The sequence below is a fragment of the Lottia gigantea genome (genome assembly GCF_000327385.1).
Source record: "Lottia gigantea unplaced genomic scaffold LOTGIsca_94, whole genome shotgun sequence".
NCBI classification, from domain to species: Eukaryota; Metazoa; Mollusca; class Gastropoda; family Lottiidae; genus Lottia; species Lottia gigantea.
Window position 1 is genome coordinate 725554 of NW_008711065.1, and position 19321 is coordinate 744874.

At 35.3% G+C, this 19321-nt stretch overlaps 1 protein-coding gene across 1 annotated transcript in view; it reads left to right on the forward strand.

The window, feature by feature from the left end:
• LOTGIDRAFT_134987 (hypothetical protein) overlaps positions 1–19321 on the forward strand; it is a gene marked incomplete at both ends in the record, with an annotated part of 39991 nt that overhangs the window by 9655 nt on the left and 11015 nt on the right. Inside the window, 3 exons of the mRNA XM_009068811.1 lie at positions 17375–17464; positions 18143–18229; positions 18784–18840. Of these exons, the coding sequence (XP_009067059.1) occupies positions 17375–17464; positions 18143–18229; positions 18784–18840 (234 nt within the window). The remainder of the gene's footprint in view (positions 1–17374; positions 17465–18142; positions 18230–18783; positions 18841–19321) is intronic.

The window sequence follows — 19321 nt, forward strand, 5'->3', positions numbered from 1 at the left end:
TTCCGGTCTGTATCATTTCTTATTCTTATTGAGTAGTGACTTCTCAAGCGCCTAATTGAACTTTGTAACTGGGATTGTTAACTCGCTATTCCCATTGGTTGGTGACTTCCCAAAATCTTTCTCAGTCTCTCTGTAACAAGATTTGTTAACTCGTTATTCCATTGGTTGGTGACTTCCCGAAATCTTTCTCGGTAGCTCTGTAACAAGGTTTGTTAACTCGTTATTGCCAATTGGTTGGTGACTTCCCAAAATCTTTCTCAGTCGCTTTGTAACAAGATTTGTTAACTCGTTATTCCATTGGTTGGTGACTTCCAAAAATCTTTCTCCGTCGCTCTGTTACAAGGTTTGTTACTCGTTATTCCATTGGTTGATGACTTCCCAAAATCTTTCTCCGTCGCTCTGTTACAAGGTTTGTTAACTCGTTATTCCATTGGTTGGTGACTTCCCAAAATCTTTCTCAGTCGCTCTGTAACAAGATTTGTTAACTCGTTATTCCATTGGTTGGTGACTTCCAAAGGTTTTTGCAGTCAATTTTCCCGTTGAGTATCTTTACTGATACCATTCTTTGTATTTCCTTGCGTTTGTGAATTCTCGGACACCTTGTACCTTTCAATGACTTGATTCTTCCAATGGCAGAAGGGAAGGCTTACTAATCTTACTAATAGCTGTTGACTCCGTATTCCTTCCTGTGTCGAAATATGACCGTAAATTCCCGAAGTATGGATTGGACAATGACCTTTTCTAAAATCCAGTTCGATGCATTCAATAACCCGAATATTATTTTAGACTGTCCTTACTGTTCACTATAATTTCATCTGGTCGCTGACGGATGTGTAACTGTAATGTGTATCAGAATTTTCATTCGGTAAAAGTTATTCCTGCTGACTATTGTAACTCTTATGTCTTCTCTTCTATCTGTAAAAGTTCTGAAAACATGTCGAGTAATGACGTAAAGTGAGTTATCGCTGATGAAAAACGAGTGTTTGAAACTCACTGACAAGGTAATGACAGGAAAACTTGACACATTCCGGATTAATGTGCGCCAATCGATTTCCCTAATGAAACAAAGAATTACCCATGTCAGTTGAAATCATCGTCACCGGAGGCCAGGGGGAAGGTTGGAAATAGATTCAAAGACTTCCACGTTGTATTGATATCCTGAAACAAATTTGATTGAAATGGGGAAATAACATGTAAGTTTTCAGGACAATCTGAAAGACGTGTGGTTTATAGAAGTGCCACGCTAGGTTATTTTCTAGAGAGCGATGTACCGCTGTTTTACTGTATATTATTTAGTTGTGGGTGTGGTCCACAGTTGTACTATAATTGTACGAAGTAAACAAAGGGGTGTTTTTGGAGTGGTTCACTGTGTAACACAGCTCTACCCCCATCCAGAATATTTTGAAAGTCGGAGTCATTGGAAATATACTGTCTATCTACTTCTCTAGTTTGGTTTCTACTCGATCCATATCGTCTGTTAACAATAAAGTGCCGTCTGGTGTCGAAGTAATGGCGGTTTCTTATCTTCAATGTCTGATCAAGAACTTCCGGTATAAATTAATGGCTTTTGATTTTATGAACAGTTACTTAGCAACCTTTCCTTATCGTATTCTAAATGAACACATAAATTCCTCATAAAATTCTACAGATTTATGAACGTGTTTATTGTCAGCTCACTACTATGATGAAAATTTTGCGTTTACTATACTGTCCTTATATCTATTTCAATATACGTGACTGTGAGGGTAGACTATGTCGTAAGGTATCTCTGGTTTATTAGACAAAGGTCTTGTGTCATTGTGATATACGTATACTAAACTCATGGATTTGAAAATATCTCACTTCCCTCTGAATGAAATATGACAGTTCACTTTTCTACGTGTCTTCTTCTGAAGTCTGAAATTAACATAAAAACAGCAATATTTTAGGTTCGTGTGTCTTGAATAACTTGACTCATAACTTCCTGATATTTCAATCGCTCGAATGCACCTCGAAATGTATACAATACAATTAAATTGAATATTAAACAGAAATAACGACCGCTACCAGCTGTACACATTACATGTCAAAATAATATTGATTATATTACGAATCATTTTACACTTTTAGTCTAGGTATTAACTAGTCCAAAACATATGTCTCTATCCCAACATCTGATAGCTATCACCGTAACTTTAGTTTGGTTAGTATCATGTGACTTTGTGAATCTTGAACTGCGGAAATCCCCAAAAAACAGAGCATAGTTTTTTTGGCTCTACACCAGTCGACAACTTTCAAAAAATCTCTCAGAGGTTGGAAAAGAGACAGATGTTTCGGTCTATGTATTAACATGTATGCAGGAAACCAATATTAACTAGGTTGGTGCGTTGGCCAAAGCGTTTTCATATTTATTGATCGGAACACCTGATACGTTTATGGGACTGGTTTTGACAATTTTACACCTCAAAAACTCTTTCAGAGAGTCCACATAGCTAACATTGTTTAAATTATATATAGGCTGTTTCAACTCTGCATTCCTTTCAGAGCGTCCACATAGCTAATATTAGTTATATTGAGAGTCCACATTGTTTATTGAGTATATCTCTGGAATGGCAGACACTGTCCCAACCCTAGTCTGTAATATCCTGGCGTACCTAGGTCACTGTTGAGTTGCTAATGAAAGAAATAATTTGATTTCCGATATTAAAATTGATTTGTCGGCAGCTGGTCTGTTGAAGGAAAGATAACACGAGTTGTTCAGATATCACTAATTATTATAATACTAGCTACAAATTAATCAGTTGTTTGTCTCTTAATGTATTTTATATAATAGTTAGATCACCACATAATTCAAGTTTAATGTATATAATAGCTAGATCATATTTTTCGTAACTTTACTTTGAATCTAATGCAGAGAAAGTGATTGTGAAATCATTAACTAAATAAAAAAATCAGCACCGTACACCGCACCGTACACCGCACACCGCACCGGACCGTACACCGCACAGTACACCGTACTCCGTCTATTCCTACCTTTATATAGGAAGCGCGTAACCAGAATTGATTGTTTGGAGTGTTCAGTATTGGAATTGGTCGGTTGGCAGAATTTGTTCAGAGGGGCAATCCATTTTTTGGAGAAGGCTTTGCCCGTCCCCTCCCCCCCCCCCCCCCACCCATAAAACCTGTAGCTACGGATCGGGTATGCTGCTTTTAACTGTAAAGAGATTTAAAACAGATTCTCTTGTCTTTGTCATCGACATTTATTTTCAACATCTATTTTCAGTATTCTGATTACCCTAGGGTAATTCCAATATAAAAAAAAATATGTTCAGCTGACACGCTACAGAGTATTGAACACTTTGATCTGACAATTGTAATAAAAGGCAATGATAAAAATATATCATCAATCCAAATTAACATTATCAAAACTGTAAGAAATTCTCTTGAAATCTTGTGAAGACGTAGAAAGGTATGGTTGTACAAAGAAATCAGATGATAATGATGTCAAATTTTCCTCAGTATACATCGTACAAGGAGTGACTTATCTTCATAGAGAATCAAACAAAGGCTCGGGAACCTGGGAGTTCAATGATTTCTCAACCCATGTCTGATAGCGGCCATGATTTTCCATTTGTTCGATTTGTGACCTTGAGCGCTTCAACATGGCTACCATACCCCCTGTATCTCTACCAAGCTATGCACCTTGAAAAGAAAAGATGTAATATTGATAAACTGAGGTAAAGTATTGTGATATCTTGTTGATTATATTATTTATAGAAAGTCAATAATTCTCTCAATATCTCTTTGATCTTACAAGATGTAACAGTATATAATAGAAATATAAAACAAACGTCATGTCGATATACAGTATATAAATACATAGAAATATAAAACAAACGTCATGTCGATATACAATATATAAATACATAGAAATATAAAACAAACGTCATGTCGATATACAGTATATAAATACATAGAAATATAAAACAAACGTCATGTCGATATACAATATATAAATACATAGAAATATAAAACAAACGTCATGTCGATATACAGTATATAAATACATAGAAATATAAAACAAACGTCATGTCGATATTCAGTATATAAATACATAGAAATATAAAACAAACGTCATGTCGATATACAGTATATAAAATAAAGACATAGGAGAAAGTCAGATTTAGGTCTTATCAGAGATATTCTCTTATAGAAGTACTGAACTAGGTCACAGGTATAAGGTGTTATAGAAGATACTCTCCTATAGAAACACTGGTCTAGGTCACAAGTATTAGGTGTTATAGAAGATACTCTCCTATAGAAACACTGGTCTAGGTTACAAGTATTAGATGTTATAGAAGATACTCTCCTAAAGAAACACTAGTCTAGGTTACAAGTAGTAGGTGTCATAGAAGATACTCTCCTATAGAAACACTGGTCTAGGTTACAAGTATTAGATGTTATAGAAGATACTCTCCTAAAGAAACACTAGTCTAGGTTACAAGTATTAGATGTTATAGAAGATACTCTCCTATAGAAACACTGGTCTAGGTTACAAGTATTAGATGTTATAGAAGATACTCTCCTATAGAAACAATGGTCTAGGTTACAAGTATTAGATGTTATAGAAGATACTCTCCTATAGAAACACTGGTCTAGGTTACAAGTATTAGATGTTATAGAAGATACTCTCCTATAGAAACACTGGTCTAGGTTACAAGTATTATGTGTTATAGAAGATACTCTCCTATAGAAACACTGGTCTAGGTCACAAGTATTAGATGTTATAGAAGATACTCTCCTATAGAAACACTGGTCTAGGTCACAAGTATTAGGTGTTATAGAAGATACTCTCCTATAGAAACACTGGTCTAGGTTACAAGTATTAGATGTTATAGAAGATACTCTCCTATAGAAACACTGGTCTAGGTTACAAGTATTAGATGTTATAGAAGATACTCTCCTATAGAAACACTGGTCTAGGTTACAAGTATTATGTGTTATAGAAGATACTCTCCTATAGAAACACTGGTCTAGGTTACAAGTATTATGTGTTATAGAAGATACTCTCCTATAGAAACACTGGTCTAGATTACAAGTATTAGATGTTATAGAAGATACTCTCCTATAGAAACACTGGTCTAGGTTACAAGTATTATGTGTTATAGAAGATACTCTCCTATAGAAACACTGGTCTAGGTCACAAGTATTAGATGTTATAGAAGATACTCTCCTATAGAAACACTGGTCTAGGTCACAAGTATTAGGTGTTATAGAAGATACTCTCCTATAGAAACACTGGTCTAGGTTACAAGTATTAGATGTTATAGAAGATACTCTCCTATAGAAACACTGGTCTAGGTTACAAGTATTAGGTGTTATAGAAGATACTCTCCTATAGAAACACTGGTCTAGGTTACAAGTATTAGGTGTTATAGAAGATACTCTTTATAGAAACACTGGTCTAGGTCACAAGTATTAGATGTTATAGAAGATACTCTCCTATAGAAACACTGGTCTAGGTTACAAGTAGTAGGTGTCATAGAAGATACTCTCCTATAGAACCACTGGTCACAATTATTCACTGTTATAGAAGATACTCTCTTATAGAAACACTGGTCTAGATTATAAGTATTAGGTGTTATAGAAGATACTCTCCTATAGAAACACTGGTCTAGGTTACAAGTATTAGATGTTATAGAAGATACTCTCCTATAGAAACACTGGTCTAGGTTACAAGTAGTAGGTGTTATAGAAGATACTCTCCTATAGAACCAATGCTCTAGGTCACAAGTAGGGACTGTGGATTTCAGCATTAGAATACATCAATTTGATAGAAAATTACCTACTTCTGGAGAGATTTACAAGATAAACAAATAATTCAGAAATATAAAGTGATTGTTTCAGGGAGTTAATGAAAGGGGATCTAATCTACCATGGACAAGAACATTACTCAGATTTTTATTCCTTTTGTAAGCAGTCACAAAACGTTTGGTACAGAATGATCAGTGTTAAATCATTAAGACAGATCAGGAGCAGGGACTGTTTCATGGAATTTACACCAACTAATGACTGTAACATTAAAATCTTTCGAGGTTCTTGTGAAACGTTCTCAGAAACGTTTGACATAAAATTCCATCGTATTTTTATATTTGTCTATTATATTAGATAAGTAAGTCAAGAATATAAAAAGATAAAAGGAATATTTTCTCAGTATTGTTCTGCACTTTCTCTTTCTTAAGAATTGTGTTCTGCAATATTCATTAATTAGGAAATGCAATTAGTTTATGAATCAGAGTTGGGTTATTAATGATTATTCAGAATGTTAACTTGATAATTAGCAGGTTGATGTATGTATATTATGTATATTATTATGCACTGTATAAGACTAGTAAATAACTTGATGTATATCAAGTTGTCCTGACTCGGTAGAAGCGGGGGTGGATGAAGTATCTAGATCGGGTGGCAGCGTGATTAGGGGGTATTAAGGTGTGTACAGATTGGGGTGATCAATGTATTTTTAATATTATGAAGTGTATGCATTAACTCTGTAAGGGTGGAGGTATTGATAGTCAGAGTGGGTATCAGCAAGAGGTAAGGGAAGGCTAGGTAATCACAATGGTAGCATGACGAATGTATGTATGATATTATGCTGGTCTGAACAAGTTGGTGCACCAGAATTGTGTTTCTTCGAGACTGACTAGGAACAAACTGTCAGATAGATCAATTGATTAATGCTAGAATTCGTACATGATAAAATCTCGCGATAGTTGAATATCGAAAAAGTGAAGTGCTCTGATACACATTGAATGGAGAAGATCCTCTTTATTTGTCAAATATTCACAAAATTTGAAATAATAGTCGTTATAAAGTACCCTCTGTGAATTAATAGATTGTTTCTCTTCCATGATAACTTGTTTTTTTAATGGCTTGCACGCCAAATTGTACCCCCACTTTATTTTCAACAAATCTAAATGTCTACCATTTTCTCCAAAATATGTCTCAGAGTAGCCAAATTTGAATTGAGCCTCAGCAGTTGTCCCCCCATTGAGTCCCCTATTTGTACCCTTAGTCTCGGAAGGTTGGCGCCGCCACTGGTTGTTTCACAAAAACCTCATCCCTTACTGGAAAATGGTGTCAAACTTCATTCTATTCCGATATATATATATTCTAATATTACTATTTATAAACTTCCCTGATCAATTCCCTGATCGATTAATCCCCATTTGACCTAATTTTCATACTGATTATTATGTCGAGTAGTTCAGGTACAAACTTATTATTATTATTGACTGATTCATTAACCCTTCTTTCATCAATATCCGTATGAATTAACCCCTGTTTGATCAATATCCTCGCCAATCAGCCTCATTCTGTCGGCTATATACACATCAATTAACCCTTTTCCTGGCAATAATATTTGCATCCTCACTTGAACCTCATCAATGATCTGTCCCTTAAGCTGTGTAGTAGTGGCGGGTTGCGGTGTCGCACGCGAAGCAGATCATACTTCTTGTAGGAGTCCACTATTATACAACTTTTACTCTAAATCTTATCATGTTTTGGACGAGATTTTCTTGATTGACAGAATTGTCTTGCTTCTATGTTTATATACGCGAAACATTACTACTATAGGTTTCATTGCGCTAGACAAATCTTCAAGGAAGTTCCAGAGAGAAGCAGCATCTTGTTCTTGTATTCCTCATCTAATTATCTTTAACCACATGCATTCTGAATTTCCTGATTATCGACCTGTAACCTAATGTACATTTTAAAGTAAAATTTTAATTCAAAATACCCACTAAGGGGGTTTATTTTTCATTGACCAAGCTAAATGAGAGATTGTGTAGAATCGTCTTCTTCTGTTTTCGTTTTACATCACTGTTATTTGTCTCTTTTTTTTCTATATACGATATCTACTTACAGATATGGTGTAAGGTAACGGAAATGTTTAAAGGCGACCACGTCTTGGAAGTAGGACGTAAAACTCCCTTATTTTATTTCAATATACTTGTAATTATATACATTGATAAGACGTGACGATAGATCGTAAAGGATATTGATTAAACCCAGGATAATACAGCAGTGTAAAGAAAAGCTTTTAAAGGGTGAAATTTACTGTAAGAAGCTCGAGTTTTTATTTTATCTGATTACAGTTTCTAGTTCACTAATAATCACATCAACAAGGAAAGAAAGTCTTTAAAGATCAAATTATTATATTTTCTAGCAGATTTAAAGTCAGAAAGAGATTGTCAATAATTAGATTATAGTAATATACCACAGTATCTTTTATAACACCACGAACCAAGATCATTTATCAACTATGTATAAAAACCTAAAGCAAGTCATTTTACTTAATTCTTAGGCAAGCTTGATTGTTCGCATCATGACCGGACCGGTACCTCGTGTGTTCACTTCTTCTAATTCGTTTGTATCGATTATTCCGCACCGTAAATCGCATCCCGTCTGTAAACCTATGATTGATTTACTTCCTCATGTGATGCACTGCTACTAATGTTTCACCAAAATATTGTTTTAAATTTCCGGTTTTGTTGTGTGGTAAGGTTCGTTAGTACTTGGTTTATTTATTGGCATTTTCATCAACCACAACACAATCGTTTCATAAAAAAGAATTGCCGAGATGCGATTCTATCAACATTGTGTGCGGTCAGAAGCTAGTCGTACAATATATTCAGTTGGTATTATCTATTGTAATGAAAGACGAGACCAGTAACAAAGTTCTAAATATAAAAAACAGATATTTATGAGAAGTAAGAGAGATAAAAGCTAATAAAATGACAAGGAGTCGGCTTAATTCAATAAGAATTTTATATTTTTTTCACTTATTAGAATTTTATTATTAAAACTCTCCAACAGACTTTATAGCTCGAGATATATTACTCGCAGAAAAACTGTTAAGAAAAGAAAACCGAGAAATTAAACAAACTTAAAATACCATTTCTATGGTGATGTCGGGTGCTTCTAAAAAACAGATAATGGTACAACAATGGACCACTCTCTAGAATATATCCCAGAGTTAGGTGATGTCTGGTGTTTCTATAAACAGACAATAGAATAACAGTGGACCACTGTCTAGAATATATCCCAGAGTTAGGTGATGTCTGGCGTTTCTTTAAACAGACAATACTACAACAGTGGACCACTGTCTAGAATATAACCCAGAGTTAGGTGATGTCTGGTGTTTCTATAAACAGACAATAATACAACAATGGACCACTGTCTAGAATATAACCCAGAGTTAGGTGATGTCTGGTGTTTCTATAAACAGACAAAAGAACAACAGTGGACCACTGTCTAGAATATAACCTAGAGTTAGGTGATGTCTAGTGTTTCTATAAACAGACAATAGAACAACAGTGGACCACTGTCTAGAATATAACCTAGAGTTAGGTGATGTCTAGTGTTTCTATAAACAGACAATAGAACAACAGTGGACCACTGTCTAGAATATAACCTAGAGTTAGGTGATGTCTAGTGTTTCTATAAACAGACAATAGAACAACAGTGGACCACTGTCTAGAAAATAACCTAGAGTTAGGTGATGTCTAGTGTTTCTATAAACAGACAATACAACAGTGGACCACTGTCTAGAATATAACCTAGAGTTAGGTGATGTCTAGTGTTTCTATAAACAGACAATAGAACAACAGTGGACCACTGTCTAGAATATAACCTAGAGTTAGGTGATGTCTAGTGTTTCTATAAACAGACAATACAACAGTGGACCACTGTCTAGAATATAACCTAGAGTTAGGTGATGTCTAGTGTTTCTATAAACAGACAATACAACAGTGGACCACTGTCTAGAATATAACCTAGAGTTAGGTGATGTCTAGTGTTTCTATAAACAGACAATAGAACAACAGTGGACCACTGTCTAGAATATAACCTAGAGTTAGGTGATGTCTAGTGTTTCTATAAACAGACAATAGAACAACAGTGGACCACTGTCTAGAATATAACCTAGAGTTAGGTGATGTCTAGTGTTTCTATAAACAGACAATAGAACAACAGTGGACCACTGTCTAGAATATAACCTAGAGTTAAATGATGTCTTGTGTTTCTATAAACAGACAATACTACACCAGTGGACCACTGTCAAGAATATAACCTAGAGTTAGGTGATGTCTAGTGTTTCTATAAACAGACAATAGAACAACAGTGGACCACTGTCTAGAATATAACCTAGAGTTAGGTGATGTCTAGTGTTTCTATAAACAGATAATAATACAACAGTGGACCACTCTCTAGAATATAACCCAGAGTTAGGTGATGTCTAGTGTTTCTATAAACAGACAATAGAACAACAGTGGACCACTGTCTAGAATATAACCTAGAGTTAGGTGATGTCTAGTGTTTCTATAAACAGACAATAGAACAAAAGTGGACCACTGTCTAGAATATAACCTAGAGTTAGGTGATGTCTAGTGTTTCTATACACAGATAATAATACAACAGTGGACCACTCTCTGGAATATAACCCAGAGTTAGATGATGTCTAGTGTTTCTATAAACAGACAATAGTATAACAGTAGATCACCGTCTAGAATATAACCCCGGTGTTGCCTGGCATTTCTCTAAACAGACAACAGTGCAACTACAGTGTACCAACCGATCCAATTTTCATAAGATATCTGCACGTTGTATTCTTGTAAAAGTTTGTTACATTGTTTGTTTGGAAATGTCGTACGGATAGCTAAAATATCGCTTTATCTAAAGGCAATTGTACTCAATATTGGCACGGGGTTGAGTTTTACGTTTTGCTGTTTTCATTCACCTTGTCAATAGCGAGTTAATAAGACAATATTACAACTTAACACTTAAATGAGCTGATCGAAGGTTGTTAAGATATAATATGGAATGAAAATCAGCATGGTGTCAATCAATGGCGTGGAATAATTGCTAGTGATAGCAGGATGACTGCAGGCTATGGTACTTGCTGAACAATTAGATTCTAATCCTGGTGAACAGGAAAATAGACATCAAGTTTAGTTCTGTCAGTAAATCAGATGAATGACTACTTCTAATAACATCTGCTTCCGGTGCAACTCAGCTGTATGCTGGGTATAAACGACGTGTGTAAAATTGGCCGATTCTCACACTAAAGACTATTGAGGATGGTAAAGTTAGTCAGAACTTTCCAGTGACAGCTGCTTTCACAGAAAATTATATAGACTGCAGTTCTTTATTTTGACTTGACTTAGAATTGATGTTATCTCACAAACACTTTCTGAACTGTGGAGTGGTACAATTTCCACAGTTTATTCAGTCTTTATTAAGTTTTATTAGCGATGACTAAACGATTGCTTAGGGCGGTGACATAGAGTGAACAGATCTTTGAGAATTATAGACTTCCCACAACTGTGTATAATTTTAGGCAATTCCTCACTCGTCTTTAAGCCTCTGTAATTACTTCATGATTCTATTTACAGTCGACTACTCCAAGCGGTAACATATAGAGAACAGACCTTTCAGTATCAGTATTGTCGACCTCTTCCAAACGCTCTCTGAACTATAGATCTGTAGATCTGTAATTTGTGTCTATTCATTCAGACAGAAAACCTCCCAGCTGTTATAGTGCTCTTCATAAAAACAAGCCAAAATATCAGTAGAGATACCTTGATATTTTATTAAAACAGAATTTCTCATGATATTCCTTATATGGGTTTCCGAAAGCAGATAAATAACGTCGTCAAAACATTTGCTTCAACGGCCTCGGGATTCTGTGCATTTTAATTTAGCTTAAAGAATATTTTATTCATGATAATCTGAACAACAAACAGGTTTGTGGAAACCTCCGCAAAAGCTCTCTGCCCACAAAAGTCTCACCGTGCCTTTTATGAAGAACATGTGGTTGGCCAAATCTAGGCTTAATCCCTTGAGTGAAGGATAAAAAGTCATCTCAGAACCTTTTAATTTCCTCCACGATTCACTGACTAACTTTACAGTCTATACTGGGTGTAAACCAACATTCACGATAGACTTGTAAAGATTGGTTTTTCAATTCCTACCGGGAAACTACAGACTGGAACAGAACCATTGAATCTTGATGAAATTTCTCTGTCAGTCTATAATTATTGCGACTTTGTTAAAAAGTACATAATAACACCTTTCTATTTCCACTTAGATTGGTCACATTATGGCGGCATTGATCAGGAAGTAACCACCTTTTTTATCTTTAATCCCGGAGGACTTAAGAGTTCATACAAGAGGAGATAATCGTTAAGTTGATGAGCTGGACAGTAACTCTGTGGATTCTGTGATTGTGTGGAGTCCACGTGTCTGCTATCCAGGCCTTCAGGGATCTTTAGGTACTGTTAATGTATTTATTGATTGGAGTTTAACTCGCCATTTCATCGACTTTTATTAGATTTACGACTTTAATTGTTCTTAGATTTTATAATTATTCACCTTTACACTGGACAATTACATAAAATGAGGCGGATCTTTACTTCCTACGTCTGACAATCTCTTCTACTTCTGATTCGACTAATGATAGCCTATATCACACGGGGTGTCGGTTTATTGTTCCATCTGAGTGACTGGACGCTTTTCGATGCCAGCCCTTCTGACATGTAACATTCACAGGGAGATCTTCGTTATCTCGACCTAGAATCGTGTGGTTCCAATTATGCTGAAAGTAAGCATCGGGTTTATCGATTTATATCTAATCACTTAAGAGTTTAAAAAGGACAGAATTCCACGAAAGTTTTTTATCAACAGTGTCTTTAATAGACTTTAACAATTTCTGTTCTAATTATCTGAACTGTTGTTGATTGCTACTTGTTGAAGGTTTCCTATAATCTGATTGTCCGATTCTCTGATCGAGTTAAACTCTATCACTATCTGAAGAGACTGAGTACTTCTATTCACAGTTCCTACTAGTCGTCTACTGGTAGTGGATGTTATTAGATTTAATGATAGTTAGTATCAACTGTTTCTCCACCAACTCTCATGGTGTTGAGTTTAAACAGAGAACAAACAGTGAGGCTCATCATTGAAGTAAATGAAATTGATTTCGGGTTTGATTCTCTCCCAAATGTACAGACCTGGATGGAAAAAATACTTCATTAAGAAAATGGAATAATTATTATCGAACTGTTGGGTATTTTTCTTCTGTTCTGATCTGAAATTAGATAAAAAAAAAAAAAAAATAACTCACCCATTGGGCGAGAGGTTAGATTGTTACTGATGGACTTTAGTTTGTTATGAACAAGGTTGTCATGTAAGTTCTGGTTGTTTTAATATGCAATAATCATCTTCTTTTATTTATAGACATGGGGGAATGTCTCTTTGTGCCTGTCATAATGGGCATGAAACAACAAAGGGTGCTATAAGAGTTATCTCATTTTTGTGTTACAAGGGTACGGTATCATAAGTAAAATCCTTTTCCACTGCGTGTTAATTAAGAAAATGGAAGTCAGTATTTAATGTATGGTTTATAGAAACATGAATATTATAACTGTTAGATTGTTTTCAAGTGTTATATAATCAGATAAGATAATACAATCAATATTATGGAGACAATAACAGTAAAACTATTAAAATATTAAAATACAGGTGATTATTGTTAACAAATACTGTCTGCTAACCGTATCTTTCTTTACTACTTGTTATTTTTTCTATTTAACACTCAAGCGTAATAAAAGAGTGGTTCTGGGGGAAGAGTGGTGGAGGGTGGTGGGTGAGGTGGTGCAGGGTGGTGGGGGAGATGGGGGAGGTGTTTTTGAGGTGTGTTTGCTAAACAAATTATATTAAGGGCAAGTACCCTCAAAAAAAGAACATCGCATCACAGAAAGTTTCATTTCATTCTGAGTATCTACTTTATCTGACAGTAGTTTGAAACACTCTCAAATGATTCATCTACCCACAAAGGAGCTGTATGTCATTCATACTAGTCTGTTAAGGGCGCTAATCAAGGGCCACGACATCTAGTGTGCAATGCTAGAAATTCTTTTCAGCACACAGCATCAAGCTGCTTCTACAAGATGCCATTTATGCCCGACAAGATACAAGCACGCGAAGCAGCTCATGCTAGGGTTAGGGTTACCTAATGGTAGTCTTCATTTGAGGAGTTCACTACTTTATTCTTGCTGCCGATTTTGTCATGCCTTTTTATGAGATTTTTGGTTACTGGAATTGTTTTGCTTGTACGGATTTTATTAAATTCAATGAGTACCGTACATGTGTCACCGAGAGCGCTGAGAAACCTGACTCTATCGAATGAACCCGAGAAAGTCAGACCGACCCGCATACCAGTCGAGCCACCCCCTCACGGTGATCGATTATAACAACGAATCATTGAACCTATATACAAGATGTCGCTATTGGAATGTTAACTATTTCATTTTGTTCTGCGATAAAATCATTCTTTTAAAAAAAAATCGAAGCCATATTCAGATAATAAAACAAACCCTTTCACTCGATTTCGATTTATTTATTTATTTGATTGTCTTGAAAGTTATGTGTTGCTGCATGTGTTCGTGTGTTTTAGAATGGTTATATTATGATCTTTATTATTGTGTTATGTTATATATAGTTCTCTTGTACTTAATATTAGATTTGGTCCAGAAATCATCTTGCCATGTAACCAAATTATTATTGAAGAAATAGAACAGTCTGAGTTTTATTGTCGTACATACCGTAGAAAACTACAGTATTAGTAAACTTCACTACGTGGTGTGATAGTACTGAACAAGTATACAACCTTTCAGAGATTAACCATTAATTGCCGCGGAGCGTTGGTCAGACTGGCGATAGAAGCGATCACATCACCTTTAAGTTCTTTCAACTGTAATGACTTTCCATAACTATTGCGATAGAGCGTTGGTATCACGAATACGGATATTGACATGGTCTTTTTAACTGAGGAAGTAATACGAATGGGGGCAGTGGCGGAGCCAAGGGGGTGGGGGGCATGTTTTTCGGGCAAAAATATCATAACTAGGTTAGAAATTCGGGCAACCTCAGGTATCTCGCCCCTTCTCGGAAGTAAACTAGGCTCCGTCACTGAATGGGGGTGTGGTTAAGACATGTTGGGTAGACCCCTGAACCACCGAGGACAGCAAGCAGGTTTAAAATATCGTTCTCAGTTTTTCATACACAACGTTTCTACAATTTACATTGTCATCATGAAATACTATTTTACCAAATTCAATTCAATTCAAACCTTAACCAACTTCTATTAAACATGTACGATATATTTGTACCTCCGAAAAGAGAGGCAGGCCAAAAGTACGTCTCACCTTCAAGTTGTTATCAACTTTAATGGTTTAACTTTTACCATAAAAATTGAGCGTTGATGAGATAACTATTAATGTGGACCTCTGAGGGTAGAAGCAGGTCTAAAAGTACGCATTACTTTCAAGTTGTTGTTGAATCTGATATTTCCACGAGAGGATTAATTACCATTACTAATAACCATTACCAGTTATCATTAGTATTTCTAATTACAGTTGAACATGGAATAGATTCTCTTTAATATACACTAAATACAGGCTGAATACACGACACTCTGTCTCTAGGGGACGTAATCGACATTTGATTTTATTTCCACATTACAACTGGACTGAAAATGAACATTAAACTGAATTGATTTCAATTGTAAACTTTTGATTTCCGATTCGCGACCAGAGAATTATCGCTGACTAACACGTTTCATGTTTGGTGAAGAGTGTCTTTAGGGACGGAATTATTGTCTGGTTTAAAAGAATCGAATAGTGAATCATTGAATATTGTCCTGTGATTGCTGCTGTGTTATTTCCCTCCCTTCATTGAGTTTATATTACAGTCTTTACATCTCGAATGATTAAACTATTTAGATGCTAACCTGGAGGTCCAGGGTTCAATCTCTGTACAAATCGAGATAATATGTTTAGATTTTTCAAACCCGGTTTCATCCTGTCGTGTGTAATAGACCGAACACAAAGATCCCTTGAAAGAAACGTAGGTGTTTGCTGCTGTCTTGGCATGGTGCATGGTGATGTCTGTTTTTCTCAATCGATTCTCGATTGCATCATTATGATATAACACTTTCATTCCTATTGCCGCTGTCTTGACAGAAATCCCGCATTGCAGATCTCATGGTATAGCCTATTGACAAATCATTAGTAGAACGTTATGACATTTGAACGAATATATGCCCTAGTTTCTACATCTCTGATATTACCTGGACCAGTTGTTCACCGACAATCAGAAGTTAGCTGACGGCAGTAAGGATACAATGACAAGTTATTGGTCGTGAATTGATGTGTTGAAGAGATGGCTAGAGGCAGAAACAACAGGAGATCTCTCATAACTGGTTTTAATGTAAAATAAAACTCTGTATTCCACAATAACTAGTAAATCATTTGTTCATATTAAACATTATTTCACGATATTAGTCAAGTTAACGAGGATAGAAACACATAAATTTTAAAATGAACCAATATTCATGAAAATAATCAGTTTCATTTCTCGAGAAGTATTTAAAATACACAATAAACATTATTAGCTATATAGACTCTCTGAAAAGGATATCAAATACCAAATGAACATTATTAGCCGAGTTGTCGAGTAAACAACAATACCAAATAAGCATTATTAGCTATGTGGACTCTCTGAAAAGGGTTGTCGAGTTGACAAACTAAAATACCAAATAAACATTATTAGCTATGTGGACTCTCTGAAATGGATTCTGGCAAAACTAAATACATTACACTGTTTATCAATTATATTGCTGTTTATAAGATATTGTATTAATGCGAGACTAGGTATATCCGTTACCTATTACCTTTTATAACGACTCCAGAAGATTATTATATATGTTACGCTGCTAATAGACGCAGTGAAAGCGTGTCGTATCCATTACAATACCACACTTTAAAACATCATAGACAAAGATCAAATGAATAAAAACAAGGCGATGAAAGAAAGGAAGAGAATGTCAATGTCTTCACGATATTTATTATTTAACAGTTTAACACGACATACTGGTAAAAACTACGGGATTGTCATGGACTCTGCTATAATAGTTGTTGAAAGGTTTACAGTCTTAAGTACCAATCTCTTGATTTCCTTCAACTCAACGCTTCCAACTGATAGTCCCAGACATACTGACGTTACTACCCTGTCCCAACGAAATTTGGATAAAAATCAAGAAGATGTAATGCACTTTATCGTGCACAATATGAACATGATTCAAAATTTGATAACATTGCTCTTAAACAACGAAATTGTGAATTTACGATAACAGTTTTACAAAGATCCGAAACATTGAATTATACACTGGTTATCTCGTTATACCAGGGTTGTATAAGGTGTCTAATACCACTAACCTCGTGTATTAAATATTAATTAACATACTCTCATTTTGACTCTCAATTTGTTGTTTCAGGTTGTGTCTCAAACTGCTCTAGAAGATGCCAAAGCTTTGGTGATGAACGCGTTTGATGAAAATCAAGATGGTCGAATCGACATTGCAGAAGTAAGTACCTAATCGAATTTAGAAAGTGTCAGGAAATATAATCTGCATGGACAGGTGCGCCATTTTGGGGGGTTGAATATATGTAAATAGTCTTCAGAAGTACTAGAAATGTACGAAAATCACATAATTCATGTAAAAATATCTTCAACTAGGAATTTTACTCATATACGTCCATATATGACAACTCTATATATCATAGAGTATCTTAAACTGACGAGTCGTCATTTCAAACACAGATAATTCTGGACACACATGGATTTTAAGGCTCAAATTTCAACGGTGAGCTGTGAACACTTTTACGGATTGGCTTAGCTACAAATTTCCAGTTTCGGAGACTAAGGTATGATTGGTCCAAAAATGGCCTACCTGTCCCTTTAAGAGTCCTTAAGAGGAATGGGTTTCAGGAGGGTCGACTACACACCTCCTTCCAATCTACCCACACCCTAACTCATAAACACGCTACCAAGGGTTTCGACATAACTTCTCAATATTCAGCATTTTAGAATATATTGCCACTGAAATTGACCTACAAATTTTGAAAACGACAGTTCAACTGGAGTGGTTGGTTAGGATGAAAGTTTTGAAGAAATACTCATGTTTCAAAGACTAGACGTTGTCTGGCTCGAGAGACCTTCATGTTTCAAATTGTTTACCATCTCGTTTTCCATCTGATTTCAGTTAGCACAGTTGTTACCCATGGAAGAAAACTTTCTGTTGTTATTTAGGCGAGACAATCCACTCGATTCCAGTGTAGAGTTTATGAAGGTATGCCAACTGGAATCTTTTTCTTTATCCTCAATGCCTTGCTAGTCAACACGACTCTTTACAGATGTAACTATTATATTGACAAGAGTTATTGCCCTTGCTATCAGTATATAACCAGTATAATGTTGACAAGAGTTATTGCCCTTGCTATCAGTATATAACCAGTATAATGTTGACAATAGTTATTGCCCTGTTATCAGTATATAACCATTATAATGTTGACAAGAGTTATTGCCCTTGCTATCAGTATATAACCAGTATAATGTTGACAAGAGTTATTGCCCTTGCTATCAGTATATAACCAGTATAATATTGACAAGAGTTATTGCCCTTGCTATCAGTATATAACCAGTATAATGTTGACAAGAGTTATTGACCTTGCTATCAGTATATAACCAGTATAATGTTGACAAGAGTTATTGCCCTTGCTATCAGTATATAACCAGTATAATGTTGACAAGAGTTATTGCCCTGTTATCAGTATATAACCAGTATAATGTTGACAAGAGTTATTGCCCTGTTATCAGTATATAACCAGTATAATATTGTTACAGGTCTGGAGACAGTATGATAAAGATAACAGTGGTTATATCGAGGCAGATGAATTAAAGGTAACACTCTTATTTCTACCAGTATTACTTTTCAGACATAAACCCCGGCACCCAGTTCCCCTACAATCGATAAAAACGTACAATAGAATTTCAGACTCTACTCATTAACAGTATAGATATTGTATTATATATATATGGAACAATTTACCATCAGACCTGCGATTTTCAAAATCTATCGACATCGTCAAGAAAACCTAAAAACTTTCTTGTTTAATGATTCTTGAGTAATACTATTATTATTATTATTATTATTATATTTATATCAAATTTCAAAAGCTGAGTCAAAACTACATGATGAATGTTTTCAAGTCACCAAATGATTTTGATAACTTCCTCAACTTGATATTTACATTAATGAAAACAAGAAAAAAGAATGATTGATATACTGCCTCATGTGAAAAGCTTATTAGCTGCTATCAATGTTTCGCCAATATGTTGTTTTGCATTTCGGGTTTCGTTTTGCGGTTCTGATCGTTAGTAC